The sequence below is a fragment of the Rhinichthys klamathensis genome, unplaced genomic scaffold (assembly GCF_029890125.1).
Source record: "Rhinichthys klamathensis goyatoka isolate OS25496 unplaced genomic scaffold, OSU_Roscu_1.1 h1tg000414l_1, whole genome shotgun sequence".
Classification (NCBI taxonomy): Eukaryota; Metazoa; Chordata; class Actinopteri; order Cypriniformes; family Leuciscidae; genus Rhinichthys; species Rhinichthys klamathensis.
The window spans coordinates 279,830-297,304 of record NW_026606914.1 but is presented as its reverse complement, the minus strand read 5'-3'; the positions used below and the strand labels follow the sequence as shown (position 1 = coordinate 297,304).

General features: G+C 41.9%; 1 protein-coding gene across 2 annotated transcripts in view; it reads right to left on the bottom strand.

The window, feature by feature from the left end:
• Nucleotides 1-13,670, bottom strand: part of myot (myotilin) — a 51,112-nt gene extending 37,442 nt beyond the window's left edge. Inside the window, exons 1-8 of one of the 2 annotated variants that reach the window (XM_056235199.1) lie at nucleotides 13,553-13,670; nucleotides 10,391-10,443; nucleotides 4,318-4,465; nucleotides 3,217-3,273; nucleotides 2,983-3,124; nucleotides 2,493-2,516; nucleotides 2,259-2,378; nucleotides 1,325-1,481 (exon numbers count right to left, since the gene is read on the bottom strand). In XM_056235199.1, the coding sequence (XP_056091174.1) occupies nucleotides 1,325-1,481; nucleotides 2,259-2,378; nucleotides 2,493-2,516; nucleotides 2,983-3,124; nucleotides 3,217-3,273; nucleotides 4,318-4,465; nucleotides 10,391-10,398 (656 nt within the window). In that variant the 5' untranslated portion in view covers nucleotides 10,399-10,443; nucleotides 13,553-13,670. The other variant, XM_056235198.1, reaches the window with a different exon arrangement.
• Nucleotides 13,671-17,475: the final 3,805 nt, after the last annotated feature.

Here is a 17,475-nt window from a genome sequence, read left to right as displayed (position 1 = left end):
ATCCAGGTGAACAAATGTAACATTTTTATCTCCCGCTACAATCTTTTCTATCATGTAACTTGACTTTTGAACTTTTGACTTGAAATTTCAGAACTTTTGTCTATATTTCTGATCTCTAACACCGTTGAGGAACTTGTTCCAACTATCTCTAATTATATCTAGGTAAATTGCTATAGAAAGTTTGAAAACCCCTGATATAATTGTGATGGTTTTATGTTCTCTGTAGCCAACAACTGACCGTACAAACACAGTAGCCAGTAAAACACACACACACACACACACACACACACAACACACACACACCACACACACCACACACACCACACACACCACACACACCACACACACACCACACACACACCACACACACACCACACACACACCACACACACACCACACACACACACAACACACACACACACACACACACACACACACACACACACCCAGTACTGACAATAAATCCAAAATAAATGTCAAGAAACAGTATGTAATATAAACTTATCCTATTTATTAATTAAATAAAAAATAATATTATATATTATTATATTATAATAATATATAATATTATATTATTATTATTATTATTAATTATTATTATTATTATTATTATTTATCAGGGGGTACTGGTTGTACAGGCTTCTGGTGTGTTCTAGTCACACTACACACAAGGAAGTGCTGATACAAAGTCTATAATCAAACGCAGGCGATAACAGGAGAATCAAAATGCATGAACACACTCTACATAAAAACAATACCAGACAAATAACTAACTTAAAAACCCACATGTAGCTTGGAATGCAGAAATGCACACGAAGAGATCCAAAAATATGCACACAATTCAATGTTAATCTCATCGCATTGCAAATCTCATATATTTATGAAATCGAGAATGATTACATTTCTATGTGAATTAACTTTCTTGTTTTTAATCTATACATAACTGTAACAACTATAACGTTATAGTTAACAATCCCCAAGTGGGAAGAATTCTTTATTAGATTATATAATATAAAATGAACAAATTAAAGCATATAAACTGATTTCAATTAAGCAGCTTAGATGAGAAAAACTTGAACAGTGGCTGCAAGGCTTTTTCTTCTGGACTTCTTGGCTTTCTGTACTCCCTGTCTGACAGCAAATGACCCTGACCCTAACCCTAACCAAGCCAAGAAGTCATCTGCACTTTTTTTTTTTTTTTTTTTTTTTACAGATGTTTTTGTAGCATTACTGTACTTTCCAAATGTGCTTTTAAATCTGATCTTTGGTTGACCTCTGCATCTTAAACTTCTAGCAATGCCTCAGATGCTGGGAAATCTCCTACCGTGCTGCAGGGGTGGCAGTCTCTTCCTCAGAACTGTCGGGCCATTCTGGAGGAGGAATTAGTGTTTCTTGTAGTAACAAGGGATGCTCATCTTGCTCTAGTCCAGCTGAGCTTATAGAGGGATCCTCATCCTCATCTCCGAAAACCTCCTCTAGGTCTTGAAAGAACACAATTATATTATTAAAGGATTAGTTCACTTCAAGATGAAAATTCTGTCGTCATTTACTCAAGTTGTTCCAAACCTGTATGAGTTTCTTTCTTCTGCTAAACACAATGGAAGATATTTTGAAGAATGTGGGTAACCAAACAGTTGATGGGCTCCATTGACTTCCATATTATGTTTTATCAAAAGTCAATGGGGTCCATAAACTGTCTGGTTACTGACGTTCTACAAAATATCTTCCTTTGTGTTTAGCAGAAGAAAGAAACTCATACAGGTTTGGAACAACTTGAGGGTGAGTAAATGATGAAAAGTGAACTATTCCTTTAAACAATGAATGTAGTATGTTTCTTCACTTGTCGTTTTAGATAAATAGATCAATTATATACATATGTATCAGTAAAATAGATCAATTCATTATTAGGCCCAAATGGAATCTGCTGCCTTGTTTCTCTGCAGAATTCCATGGAATGGATTTAAACTTGGTACAATAAACAGTGTGGAGAGTTTAATGAATAACAGGTGTTCTAGTTATGCGTACGCTTTCTGAGGCCCAGATTGTGTGGGACCATCGAGATACATGGGCTTTTGTGTTTGTTGTGTGTACAGGAGTCATCATGTTGTGTCAAGAAAATTAAGCTGTGTTTTTATTTTTGTGTTTTTCCATTCATGTGTTATAATGCACTTCTGTAAAATATTAATATAATTATATGTACATCATACATTCATTTAGATTTATTTGTAAGCATGCATTGAATCAAACAATCAAGTTACCTGTATATATTTCAAGCATGGCACTACATGTTGCAGTTCCAAACTGATTCGTTGCTGTGCATTTAAATATCCCAGAATCTTCCGGATAAGCCTCTGTGATCACTAGGGTGCACAATTCCTCTGCAATAAAACACACATATTTGTCAGGCTTTTAACTCTTGTTTGTTTATCTCTCAAAAGACGAATAAGTCCATCCCTTTATGCACCATCCATTTGAGAGATATGTCTACTCACCAGGAACAGAAGCTGAACTTGCCTCTGACAAGGACAAAAAATAAAGTAAGAAACAGTTTTAGTTTATTGACTTGTATAGAAGGTGATTTATACCTATTATACCTATATACCTATATCTTTAAAGCAACAGTTCAAATGAAATTTCTTGAAAAATTAAACCTATAGTATATATGCTGGTGTTTTCCATCTGTTGTATTCAGGTTAAAAATAGTGCACAAATGCCAAAGTGTCACAAAAAAAAAAAAAAAAACACTCAAATTTTGGTCTTTACAAAAAGCTCCCGTACTTGGAATATAGTACACAAGTCATATGGACTACTTTTATGGTGCATTTTTTTTTCTTTTCTTTTTAGAGCTTCCCAGACATAGTCACTATGATTTGTTATTGTATGAAAAGAGCTGGGTAAAGATTACTTTCATTGACCGCATTTTTATTTTGGGGTGAGCTATTCCTTTAAACAATGTCAAATAATGCTGCATCTTCCACTCACTCTTTCTAAGAATACGGAAGTCTGCCGAATCAAGGATTTGCTCATTCTCTCTGAACCAGGAGATGTGCAGTGGAGGAGTTCCTCTGATCCTGCACTCCAGAACCACCAGCTGCCCCTTCACGGTGCTCACGTCATGGAGACGCTGTCAGGACACAACCACACCAGAGCTCACAGCGTCAAATCACAACCTGAAACTGATCCAGGCAACTTCAGGTTTATGTCATTGTTTATTACCTTGACATATGTTGGAGAAACTCCAGCATTTCCTGAACCATGATTTGTGTTCTGAACCTGAACCATGACAAAAACACAGATCAACAATCTGTTTAGGCTGGAAGTACGGTTATTTATTAAAAAAAATATATCTATATACTGTATGCAAAACACAGACACTACAGAGGTGACTCGGGTCCTGGAGAGACACTGTCCCGCAGAGATTAGCTCCATCACTAAGATGCTAAAATGCAATCACGCGCAAATGAGCTTCTCGACTACTTCTTGTGAAATTGATTTCTATAGTTTGCTATTAGTATTCTCTACACTGCAAAATCCTTATGTGTTTGTTTAACTATGTGTAGGTCTTTAAAATGTGGGACAAATCACAACCCGTGTTGATCTGATATTTCAAATAATTAAACACATCAAAACCTGGTTATTACAGGGAGGCATGTTTGATCAGGACTGGAGCTAAACTTTGATTAGGAACAGAACTGATAATGGCTAATATGGCCCACAACTCACTGTGCTTTGGTCGAATAAAAATGGTGGATTCATGTGAGAGTTTTTTATCACTTTTAAAAAAAAACGTACACTTCTAAGTTTAATGTTTGAATGTGGAAACTGGTACGAAAAAAAAAAAAAACCCTATTGTACTTTATACATGTAGTACGGTCAGGCAAAGATCCTGATGAGCTGAGAGCAGGTTTGCAAAACTCAGTTTAGTTCTAACTCCAACACACCTGTAGTTTTCAAATAAGCCTAAAGGACTTGATTAGCGGTGTAAACAGCATTAGCAAGCAAGCAATTAATTTATAAATCACAAAGCATTACATAAAAGAGCAAACCCTGAGAAGGACATTGTCATATACCTGCATCACACATTTAAAGACATTTTGGTAAAGAAAGAGGGTTTAAGCGAAGATTAAAGAAAGATTTAATAATATTCATAATTTTCAGATTAGAGTAGTCAACCCTAAAATGGCAGATTGGTTAAAGTCAACTGTCTACAGTCCTTAAACCCTACAATGACAGAGGCTTCACTTCATTCAAGTTGCTTCAACAACTCTGATTACCTGTAAAAACTAGAAATAATTTTATCTATTTTAATGTTCTTACCATTTGAGGACTGATGCAGAGAGGCTGTACTAAAGTGGAGTGTCTCTGCTGAAGCACTGTTGAGGAAGATGATGATGAAGAGGAGGAGGATGTTTCACGGGAACATGATGATATAGTTAGGGACATAGTTGATGTTTTTTTCGGAACCCTGAAAGAGTTAGAAAATAGCGTTGTAGAGTTTATGACAAAACAAGTGTCATGAACAACCAGAGACAGGTAGATCCAGACGCAGCGTGAGTTTATTTACAGGGTAGTCAGACAGGCAATGGTCACAGACAGCAGACACAGCATAGGAGACAAGGCAATACTCAGAGTCTGATAACCAGGCGGGAAGACAGAGGCAGGCGGCAGACGAAACGGAATCCAGGAAACAGGCGATGGGTCAGAAACACAGACAGGACTAGACTCGGAAAGGCTTGGTGATGTCCACAACAGTAAAACAAGACTAAACCATGAGTGATAGTGAGAGTGGGGTATAAATGAGTGTGGAGCTGCGTGTGGAACTAGATGCAGGTGTGAGAGTGATCAGTGGAAACAGGTGTGCGCAATCAGTTCAGGGTGTGTGCAAAAACAGTCCAAGGGAAGCCAGTGCAGAAGTGGAGCGCCCTCTCGTGACACTAGAGGGCAATCCAGCCGAACATCGTCACATAACCCCCCCTTTAAGGAGCGGCTTCCAGACGCTCCAAAGAAGATCCAGGCGGGGGGCAGAGCGAAGACGATCCCGGGGGATGGACGGAGGGCCAGGCCCGTGCAGGGGAACGGGACCAGGAGGTAGCCAAGCCGGGCCTGGGCCGCAGAGCGTGGGCGGACCAGACTGGGCCGGTGACCAGGGCGGAGCAGGATGAGGCGAAGGCCAGGGCGGAACAGGATGAAGCGAAGGCCAGGGTGGAGCAGACTCAGACGAGGGCGGAGCAGACTCAGACGAGGTCCATGTCAGCGTCGCCTCCATGGCCCTCACAGAGTACCTACTGCCCCCCCCCCCCCCAAAAAATACTTGGGGAAATCCACGGGAGGAACCTCCGGGCGGTAAACGGGTTCGGGAAAGGCCTCCCGGAGCTTGAAGGGCGCAGGCAGGGCGAGGCGCAGAGGCGGGGCCGGCAGGGCGAGGAGTCTGGGTACTCTCACCAGAGCCTGGCGAGCCAAACGAGTCCTCCTCCTCCTGCGACGGCGCGTCACTGGGCTTGATTCACTTGATTAGGCACTCGGTTCACTTGACTCGGGATTCGGTTCACTTGACTCGGGATTCGGTTCACTTGACTCGGCACTTGATTCACTTGACTTGGCACTTGATTCACTTGACTCGGCAGGGCTCACGTGAAGTGCATGCTCGTCGGGGCTCACGTGAAGCACGGGCTCGGCTGGGCCGACGAGAAGCGCGGGCTCGGCCGTGCTGTCGCGAGGTGCAGGCTCGTCAGGGCTGACGTGACGTGCTGGTTCGGCAGGGCTGGACGGGACCAGCGGGGCAAGCTCCTCCTCTAACTCACCCACAGTGAGAGCCGAACCACTCAGTAGAAGAGCCGTGTTAATATACCGCCTTAAAGTGCTGTGAGGCTCTGGGTTGGGCATCAATGAGCGAAGCAGTTCAGACAACCCTCCGCGGAACAGGTTCGTTAGGAAAACGTTGTTCATACACGTATGATGAGAAAGTTCATAAAACTTCGCCACATACCATTCGAGAGAACGATCCTCCTGATGAAGTTGCATTATCTCAGCTCCCGTATCCGTGCTCGGAATCGCTGTGTGAGCTCGTCGAAATACCTCGCTGTTGAATTTTACCGGGACAGCTTGGCGTGACATCGGGATTGGTCCTGGGCCAACAACTGTGGAGACGGGTTGATTCTGCGATGGTCCCGGTGGGGAAACATGAAGGCCGCGAACCATCTTGGCCAACCTCTCCAACGACGCGGTGAGTTGATCCAGTTGATCCTGGTGTACGGCGGCTGACTGGGCCAGTTGATCCTGGTGTACGGCGGCTGACTGGGAGGCATACAAGGCTGACATGCTGCTGGATCTGGTGTGGCTTCTGTCATGAACAACCAGAGACGGGTAGATCCAGACGCAGCATGAGTTTATTTACAGGGTAGTCAGACAGGCAATGGTCACAGACAGCAGACACAGCATAGGAGACAAGGCAAGACAAGGCAATACTCAGAGTCTGATAACCAGGCGGGAAGACAGAGGCAGGCGGCAGATGAAACGGAATCCAGGAAACAGGCGATGGGTCAGAAACACAGACAGGACTAGACTCGGAAAGGCTTGGTGATGTCCACAACAGTAAAACAAGACTTAACCATGAGTGATAGTGAGAGTGGGGTATAAATGAGTGTGGAGCTGCGTGTGGAACTAGATGCAGGTGTGAGAGTGATCAGTGGAAACAGGTGTGCGCAATCAGTTCAGGGTGTGTGCAAAAACAGTCCAAGGGAAGCCAGTGCAGAAGTGGAGCGCCCTCTCGTGACACTAGAGGGCAATCCAGCCGAACATCGTCACAACAAGTATGACAATGGATTCATAAGTAGGCTATATAAACATTTAAAATTCACATATAACCATTAGAGTTTTAAGATTGAGAAATCTACATAACTAATTGTTAAAGTCCCCCTGTAGTCAATAATTTTATCCCTTAAAACTCATCATTGATCACCAAAGTTTTTTCCTGTGACAAAAATGTCTTCATTCCTTAAAATAGCTTGAATGTAACTCTACACCCTTGCCTCATTTAGTATACGCTGCACGACGGACATATAACGGTAATTAATATGATTAGCCTTTTGCTTGACTATGTTATCAAACAGCTTATAGTGTGTTGCTGATGTTACATGAACCATGTTACCGTTCGCCATCTCAGAGTCAGACCGCTGCCATTATCCTTAGAAACGCTTTAAACAACACAGAACAGTTGATCATAACATCGGAATATACATCATACATCCGCTATATTGCTAAATGTGTTGTGATGTCTGTCTGTGTTCCCCCTGTCTTTGTGCATTTGGTTCAGTCCTGTTCCCTGTTTTCCCGCTCCTCGTTTGTGTTCATGTATACCACGCCCCTCATTATCTCGTTTAGCTTGTTTGCCCTTGTATTTAAGCCCTGTGCTTCAGTTCAGTCCTTGTGAGTTCTTGTGTTGTTACTGTCGATGTTGGTTTTACTGCGCCTGAGTCTTGTTCCTGGTCTGAGTCTTTGTATTGTTTTCAGTTTATGGAATAAAGTGTGCTGCATGTGAATTCTGCTTCCTCCTTGTTTCTGCTGCATCGTGACAGAAGAACTCACCAAAGATGGATCCAGCAGTTGCCAGCAATGGAGTGCTAATAAGAATGCTTTCTTCAATGTTCCAAGACGGACAGCCGATAGAGTGGTATGTGAGGGACTTTGTGAATTGCTGTCATCTGGGGTCCTTGGATGACACCCAACTCGTGGACCTGTTCTGGAGCGGGCTCGATGCGGATATTGCTCAGCGGATGCCGGACGACTATACCGGCTGGACCCTAGAAGGGTATATCGACCTGGCCCTGTACTTGAGCGGTTCAGCTTTTACTGTGGGCTTGGCCGATGAAACACCCCGCAAGCTCACAGTACCCCCTGAGTCAGTTCATGTCAGCCCCGTCCAGCCTGAGTTCCTTCACGTCAGCCTTACAGAGACCGTCCAGCCAGAGACCGTCCAGCCAGAGACCGTCTGGACCGTCCAGTCAGAGACCGCCCAGCCAGAGACCGTCCACGTCGCGTCTGCCCAGCCAGAGACCGTCCACGTCGCGTCTGCCCAGCCAGAGACCGTCCACGTCGCGTCTGCCCAGCCAGAGACCGTCCACGTCGCGTCTGCCCAGCCAGAGACCGTCCACGTCGCGTCTGCCCAGCCAGAGACCGTCCACGCCACGCATGCGCCGCCGGAGCCCTCAGTGACCGCAACACTGGCCATTATGGCCACAGCCCTGTGGTGTGTGTGGGCTGCGCAGACACTTGAGCCAGAGCCCGCTGATCCTGCGCCAGAGCCCGCTGATCCTGCGCCAGAGCCCGCTGATCCTGCGCCAGAGCCCGCTGATCCTGCGCCAGAGCCCGCTGATCCTGCGCCAGTCCTGTTCAGCCCAGAGTTTCCTTCGCCGCTGGTCCTACTTAGTCTAAAGCCCTCTTCACCGCTGGTTCTGCCCAGCCTAAAGCCCTCTTCACCCCTGGTTCTGCCTGTATCTCTTGAGCCGGGGTTCGGTCCTGAGCCGGTGCCTGCTCCAGGCTACGACCCCGTAGCTACCCCCAAGACATTTTTTGGGGGGGGCAGTAGGCCACCACCATGGCCGCCCGAAGGGTCTTCTCCGCCGTGGCCGCCCGAGGGGTCTTCTCCGCCCTGGACGCCCGAGGGTCCGACAGCTCCGCCCTGGACGCCCGAGGGTACGACAGCTCCGCCCTGGACGCCTGAGGGTCCGACAGCTCCGCCCTGGACGCCCGAGGGTCCACAGCCTGCCCCGCCCTGGTCACGCCCACAGCCTGCTCCGCCGTGGCCTCGCCCTCAGCCTACTCCGTCGTGGACACGCCCACAGCCTGCTCTGCCATGGCCACGCCCACAGCCTGCTCTGCCCTGGCAGCCTGTTCGTCCAGCTCCGCCCACGTTCCATGGCCCATGCCTGTCATTGCAAGGCCCTGGTCCCGTTCCCTGCGCGTACCTGGCCCTCCATCCCTCCCCCGGGACCGCCTCCGCTCCACCACCCTCCCGAACTGTCTTGTTTCCTGTTTTGTTGGGCGTCGGGAGCCGCCCATAGAGGGGGGGCTATGTTGTGATGTCTGTCTGTGTTCCCCCTGTCTTTGTGCATTTGGTTCAGTCCTGTTCCCTGTTTTCCCGCTCCTCGTTTGTGTTCATGTATACCACGCCCCTCGTTATCTCGTTTAGCTTGTTTGCCCTTGTATTTAAGCCCTGTGTTTCAGTTCAGTCCTTGTGAATTCTTGTGTTGTTACTGTCGATGTTGGTTTTACTGCGCCTGAGTCTTGTTCCTGGTCTGAGTCTTTGTATTGTTTTCAGTTTATGGAATAAAGTGTGCTGCATGTGGATCCTGCTTCCTCCTTGTTTCTGCTGCATCGTGACAAAATGTACCTGATGTTTCATATCAACAGAGAAATATACCATGATAACCTGGCTTCTCTCGAGACTCCTGCTCCAGAACAGTCACAGTTAATGATATGCTAAAGCCTGCCGGCACATTGATCTGATTGGTTACAACTTACAAGGTAGTTTGTGACGTCTGAAACACCAGCGATTTCAACCCGCGTTTTTGTGACTATCTTTAGATCACTGCAGTTTTAAGGAGAAAATACTGACTTATGAATGTGACTTATGAATTTGCACATGGATTGTGTTAAAACATATGAAAAACACCTCATAGACATAAACAACATTAAAAACTTGATTTTCATCACAGGGGGACTTTAATCAAATTTATAATAAATGACATTGCATTGTGAGGAAGTGCACATTCCATACATGTGTAATGTTACAGAAGATCTGGTCTATAACTGAAACTGTGCTGGTCACTTTTTTTCTCAAACCAATAAAAACAAACACCATAAAAGTATATGAATGTGGATTCACACAACTGTGCACTATACAGTATTTCGGTTATACTTTCCATCTTTCCACTTTCCATTTAATGCATCCCTGTTACAGTGTAATTATACATTTAAGTACTGATTAATATTAATTAACTACATGTACTTATTATAGGTTTATAGGATTAGGGTTTGATATAGGGTTAGCGCCATGTAATTATGGATCATTTACATGTATTAGTTTAGTAAATACATGTAACGTGTAACAAGGACACATTAAAATAAAATGTTACCAGTATTTATTAAGTCTTTACAGTTGCTAAATGCAAGGGACACACTGAAACTACTTCTGGCGCTATGAAACCTTGAATACCTGTTCATTTTAACTGCATGAAAAAGGTAACCTGCACAGTTTTCATATTTTTTTAATTTATAGTCCACAGAAGCAAGCCTGACAGGTTTTAAATGTGAGTAAATATAGACAGAGTTGACATTTTTGGGTAAACTATTATGTTTAAAGAGCATGTTTTTATCTGTCTGTGTGTCTTACTGTGCCATGTTTCCAGTATCTCCAGCGCGTGTTGATGAGCCCAGGAGGAGACACTTGAAAATTCAAGAAAAGAGAAATACTGAGTTAAGCAGGGCATGAAGGCTTTATTATGTTTATTAGTATTTGTTGAAAGAGAGATTTTGTCTAAATGCACAATTACAATTTGCACTAGTGATAAAATAAAACAAAATTCTGTATCAAAATTTATAGGCAAGAAAAGTAGTTTGTTTAGGCTGGGTTGTATGAATTACAAACCTGCGCACATATTTTAAAAAGCACATAACTATTCTGAATGAGCATGTGAACGCCGTCAGCGTTAATCACAGGTTCGCGTTTAAAGTCTGATCATTTCGACGGAGGTGAATCAATCAAAGTTAACTTTAGCTGGAAGTAACATTATTCAAGAACCGCTATAACGCCAAAACAATCTGTTACCTTAAATTATATGTTTATCTCTGTAAAGCTGCTTTGAAACAATCCATTGTTAAAAGCGCTATATAAATGAAGATGACTTGACTTGACTTGACTAGTGGTGGAATTTGTAATATGTTCTTGAGAAAGACTCACGTGTCACCTTTAATACACATCCAATACACAAAAACCTGTGGCATAAAGTAGACCCTAAACAACAATACCAAGAAGGGTCATCCTGTAGTGTAGTGTAAAGTTGCAAATGAGCACGACTAAAAAATTAAAAAAATTAAAAACCCTTTGTTTGATGAGCAAGTTTGGTAAACATATCGTTGACTTTATCCATTGCAAAGCTCTGAGCCTAACCCCTTTACATGTCATTTCACTGGTACTCAATAGAGTGAAGCGACGAAACCTGAGCAGCCCCTGGGCTAATTTTGTTGTGCCTTCTGTGTGTTGCATTTAGAAACACATGGTGTAGGATAAATCTTTCACCCTGGTTTGGATTTGAAAGTGCCACCTCACTCAAAAAAAAAGAAAAATGCTTGTTGGTCTCAGTTAAAAAAAATTCTGACACATTTCCACACAGTTGAATAGAGTGATTTAAACTTAAACTAGGGTAGTTGTACTGATGTTTAAAATTAATCTTAATTCAATGAGATCACACCAATTTCATTTGACGTATTCTGTGAGCGTTATGGCTTATTGAGTACAGCTTCTTTGTATTGTATGTATTCTATCGCCCTACTATCCATCTTTAAGATCTGGTAGTACCTATGATATATAAGTCCACTAAAGGAGGGAGAGTGTTTTCGCATTTGGCTCCTAAACTCCTGGAATAGCCTTCCTGATAATGTTTTGGGCTCAGACAGTTTAAATCTAGATTAAAGACACATCTCTTTAGCCAAACATTCACATAATGCATCTCATAACCTTGTACTCCAGTTATATCATATCAAAAGCACATGATTATCTTAGCTTGAAATGTTATGAACAGCAGCTACTCTAATTTCTTTCCATTTGCTTTTCTGTTTTATCTCGGGATGCCCATTCTGAGGTAACTAGAGAGTGTCAGCTCCAGTTTTTGATCTAGCCTCTTACAAAGACTTTAGATGTCCAACATCTGTGAAGAGACGTCTCCAACTCCTGAATCAACAGACACCAATGAAAACTTTTCTATATTGTGATCATTATGTTCACAACTTAATACATGATGTTAACTAACTGTGTGATTTGTATATGAACATTTTTGAGATACATTAGTCACCTCTGATAACAGATCACACTGAATTGTAATGTGGACTCATGCATTTTCTGTAAAGCTGCTTTAGACGGATATCTATTGTGAAAAGCGCATATTAAATAAATGTGAATTGAATTGAAATGGATTGAATGTAGCCACCCACAGCCTAACCACAAGCTTTATTCTTCAGCACAATGGTAACCAAAAAACTTTTTTAAATGTCAAACATAACTGAACATTAAACATTAACAGGTCTTTCCTTCACTCAAAACACATTAGCACTTAATTTCAAAATGTGCACTCCTTATCCAGCCCTATGCAAAACATACTGGGAAATAGAAATCCACTGCTTAGTTTCAGTCAATGCAATAAAAATTATTCATGCAGTCCCAATACAATTGGATTAAGTTAACTTAACATTTGACAAATTTCGTTTTATTTGGCGTAATAAAATTGAGAGCAAACGACAATTAAGTAAAAATATTTTATATTTTTTAGCAATCTGTGTTGCTTTAGCTCATTTTAGTTAAGTAAACTGAGCAAACAGATTTTTTGAGTGAAGAGGATTTATCAAATAAATAATCAGAAAAATTCATTCTCCGTGTCAGTTTCAAGGGATAATAAGAATTATCTTGTAATAATTATCATTATTGTTTCCACAAATTACCTTGTGAATATGATTTTTATAGTGCATTCATTCAATAGTGAGGTACACGATAAAAAATAAAGGTACCATTTACAATAAAAAAGGATTTACAGTCTGGAGGGGGGAATCCATAAGGAAATAAATTCCATGGAAATTTCATAACTTCGAACTTTTTAGAGAAAGAACTAGTTATTTTGACAATCGGACTGGTGCCTTAAATCCCACAAAAACTAATATGCTGTTGGAGAACCTAAAATGAAACATCAAGAACTCCAAAGAACCAAATAGAAACTCCAGATCCCACACAGAAAGATAAGAACAGGGTTCTGCAAAGTGCTGCAAAGAATCACTGGAAATGTTTATGTAAATTGTATTTCATGAAAAGTATCATGATGGGATAATAACAAATATCAAAAATATGTAGCCCTACATCAAAGACTGTATTCTAATACACTTTTTCTGCTTACTACTTTAACCAACTGGATTACTGTTTTGCAAATATTTCCTCACAAAATAATCTGGATAACCTTTTGAATAGTGGAATGGAGTTTAAGCACCTACAGATGTTTCAGTATCAGCACTGAAGCCTGATATAGTTTTTGCACAACCATGTAATGTCTGTCTGTCAAACATGAGCAAATTCCTTTTGGAGCAAAACAACATATATATGTCTAATTACACAAATATCCATTCTGTCAAAGCAACTAATTAGCCACCTCTCATGCTAAGAAAAACAATTTCTTTGCACATGTCCCACGTACTTCACAATCTGGAGCCTTACCAGTGTATCCTGTTAGCGTGGGCTAAATTCCAGTGGGCTGACAAAACCAAGGCTAACGGATGTTAAAAGACAAAAACCCACCTTGTTGCCCTCTTGCCCTCTCAAAGAGAGTGCACAGCAAATCTTTCTTGCCCCCCTCTTTGACAGGATGTCTTCTACCCGGTAAAATAAATGGAGACAGGCACTTGGTAAAGAGATTCACTAGCTTGACTGCAGGTTGTCTGGGTAGGTATAAGGTGCAGAGTAAAGTGAGGAAGTACGTTCAAATCTCATCTCAGGTTACAGTCTGTCCATCTGACACAGCTGACTCCACAGTAAACGGGTGAACCAAACACTTCGGTGTCAAATATAGACCACACTGATGCACTCGGCCTCAGGGATAGAAATAACATATGCAAGAAGCTCTTCTATTAATGATTGTCCAGCCCACTTCTAGTGGGATTGTAACTTACCACTATCACCAATCATGAAAGAAAAATATAATATGATAATCAGAACCATCAAACCCCAGTATGAACCTCTTTTTAGCATTTAAAGTGAATTATTTGGGTGTATTCCAATCGTCCATACACCTGTGCATCAGGTCACTCATTTTTCATTGTGCACAACCTTAGTACTTCACAAGGTTTTAGTCTTTTATATTGTATTAATATATTCCTCTCATAAACCTGTTACACCTGCACTGGGCTCATTTCACTCTTTGCCCACTCTCCATGATATGCAGATACACACCTGTTTCTCATCACTTGCTAATCAAATACTGCACATACGGTATACTCATCACAATCTCTCTCTAAAGACTCACTTCTCCCCGGTGTTGTGCCGAATTTCGACCCCAGCCAAATTATTACCCCCCTAGCATTGGTAGGTTTAGGATTAGTTGTGGGGGAGGGGGTAGGATTAGGGGCGGGGTTGGGATTAGGCAATCAGGTACTGACTTCAATGAGGGGGGTAATAGTTTGGCAGGGGGTCGAAATTAGGCACAACACCGGCACCCACTTCTTCAAACACTCAGATCTTCGTCAATCTCCCTTGTGGTTATAATCTCCCGTCTGCTTCATTCATTCCTCCTGTATGGATCCATCTTAATCAACAGATCCACTGTTGGATGGACATCTGATCAGGTTAAGCTCAAAAACCTGTTCACTACCTGTTTCCCACTACTGTCAATAAAGATCCTGCAGCTGGGTTCAACCTCTTCCTTTGTGTGTTTACTCCTGTACAGAAGATGAAACAACTCCAGAGCTCTGTAAACTGCGCTATTTACAGTGAGAGAGGTTCAAAGACGGATGTTGTCATGGTCTTGCGACCAAAGATAGCCTGTGATCATTTTCTGATAGTGTAAGAAATTTAGCATGATCGTCTCACAGTTTGTTTGCTGCTACGACCTACATCTTCTGACTAGCCAATACAAATGCAGCATGAAATGGCGTATTGATCAACACGGCATGGCGCTAAAACTTAAAACTACTTACCTCATTTGGCCTCTTTTTCCCTAGCCATGACCACATTCATATTCTCCTCTTTCACTTTCTCCTCTTTTTTTCAACGCACATAAAAACCACAATTGCCGAAGTGTGATTAATCTTGCTCTATTTGTTTACTACTAGTACATGCTGATGAAGTTTTATTTTTTATACTATCTTGCGTTGTAGCCTACGATACAATATATGTCACCATCGTAGCGTCTACATACATGTTGTACCCAAGTTTATTAGATCCATGTCGTACAGTTTGATTTCAGTCAGGACCACTTTTGAGAATAAGAATAAAATTTCTTGACAATTCTTAGATTTGGCGAAAGTCTTAGGCTACAAGGGGCTCAGCTGCCATACAGTTTGAGATACATTTTTGAGGCATAAATCCCCCTACACAATAAAGTAGTTCAAACTCAATAAGTCAGGATTAACCCCTTAAAATTAACCCCTTGTACCTCAAGAGGGTAGGGAACGCGGTTCCCTGAGCTAGTCTTCAGAGTCTGACCATGCATGCATAGATGAACTATAGAAGCAAGACTGTACTTAAATAAATTTGTTTACTCTGAAATGTATTATCAATCCCCCAAAAAACTGAGTAAGTGGTACATTGTGATGGATTAGCGAGTTCTGTTCATAACAGAGGTTGAGTCTATGTGGTGGCTCATGGTTTTCTGGGCTTGCTATATGTCATTAGTTCATGGGCGAATGTAGCATTGGAAAGCAGATTCCCATTGTCCCATTCTATTGAGCATAGGAGAAGGGATGGTAGAAGCTGCTGTTCTAGCTGGTCTGATGCAGAAGGAGTGCGCTGTATAGAGGTTAGAGGTTAGCGAGACTACAATATTGGCAAAGGAGATGTAGGTGATGTGTGCATCTTGTCATGATGTCTTGTCAACAGTGGCTCGTTGGTATGTGAATGAGTGCGGTAGTTCAGGTGCTGGACCATGGAAGAGAGGGGACAAAATTCAGAAGTACGAGATATGGTTACAAACACACCTTTCTTTTCTTTATCTGACTTAGAATGTTTATGAATTTCAAAATAGTTAGATTTCAGTGAGAGATCAGCTAGTGAAAGGTCTTGGGAAGGCTTAACATTTTTAGAACATGCAGTAAATCTCAGAAAACCATAAAAAGCTGAAAGAAATACTGCTTCCAGGAGTGTGTTAGTGTATGGGTCAAAGAAACCCGTGCGCAGCTGTGAAATCATCAGATGGACTACTATAGGGAGTGTGAAAGGTAAACGTTTATCATTAATTGCTGGATTTTCCTTTTTAAGGCCATCCAGGAGAAGGCCGATGGAGGATGTAACGCTATCTCACGACCAATTCGTACGAGTGATTAAAAGGTGGCTAATTCGTACTAATTCATACGACCTCACTCGTACGAATTCGTACGATTTGTCTAAACCCACGTGATGGGTAGGTTTAGGGGCGGGGTCGGGGGTAAGTAATTCGTACGAATTCATACGAATTTGGTAACTCATAAAATATGTACGAATTAGCAAAAATCGTACGAATTTGTACGAGTGAGGTCGTATGAATTACGAATTAGCCACCTCGTAAAATTTGTACGAATTGCCGTGAGATCGGGCTGGAGGATCTTTGCGTCTCGGGAACCAAGCATCTTAGATGGAATTCAATTCCTTATACTAGTGCTTTAATGGATGACGGCTGCAATTTTTTGACTCAAAACAATGGACGATGAAGGCACATACTGTAGGAATTTTAACTGGAACAGTAGAAACTGCATGTGCAACAGAATGAAGAATAGTAAGACCAGGCAAAATCATAGGTTTTAATGTGTATTTTCCAGTCCTAATCTCATGAATTGATTAGCTGAGGAGATCTGGTGCTCTAGAGAGTCATATACGGTAGTCGAGGACAGCTAGTCTGCAGGGAGGGCAGCAGAGGCTTGTTGGGGAAGCACCTGGGCATAACCATCTGAATTCCTGGAAATTTAATCGAGATAATGAGTCAGCAATTTTATTATCTAACCGCACAGTGAATGTTGAAAATAGTGAAATTACCCAGGAATGATGAGTTTATTACTGAAAGGAATCATATTTTAAGAAATCATTATTATCATGTTGATGTGTTTACCATTATTAAACATACATTATCATTTGAAATGTGTGTTTAATACTTTTCTTTTATTAATCTTTATGCCTCAAATGTAGCTGATTGACTTAGGGTGAACTTTTTTACTTGCTGTTTAGATGAGGGCACAAGTCTATAAGTTTCTGATAGACAGACCATGCCTGATGAAGGTCGTGAGACCAAAACATTGCTAATAAAATTTTGATACTCATTTGCAAGTATTGATAGTGTGCTGGAGTTCCTTGTTTTTTTTTTTTTTTTTTTACCTACCCAATTGGTCTTTTTTCCCACGCACCTATGACCTGCAGGTGTGCGATGGTGATTGCCAATCGATACAGATTGCGATTCAAGAACCGCTATAACGCCAAAACAATCTGTTACCTTAAATTATATGTTTATCTCTGTAAAGCTGCTTTGAAACAATTCATTG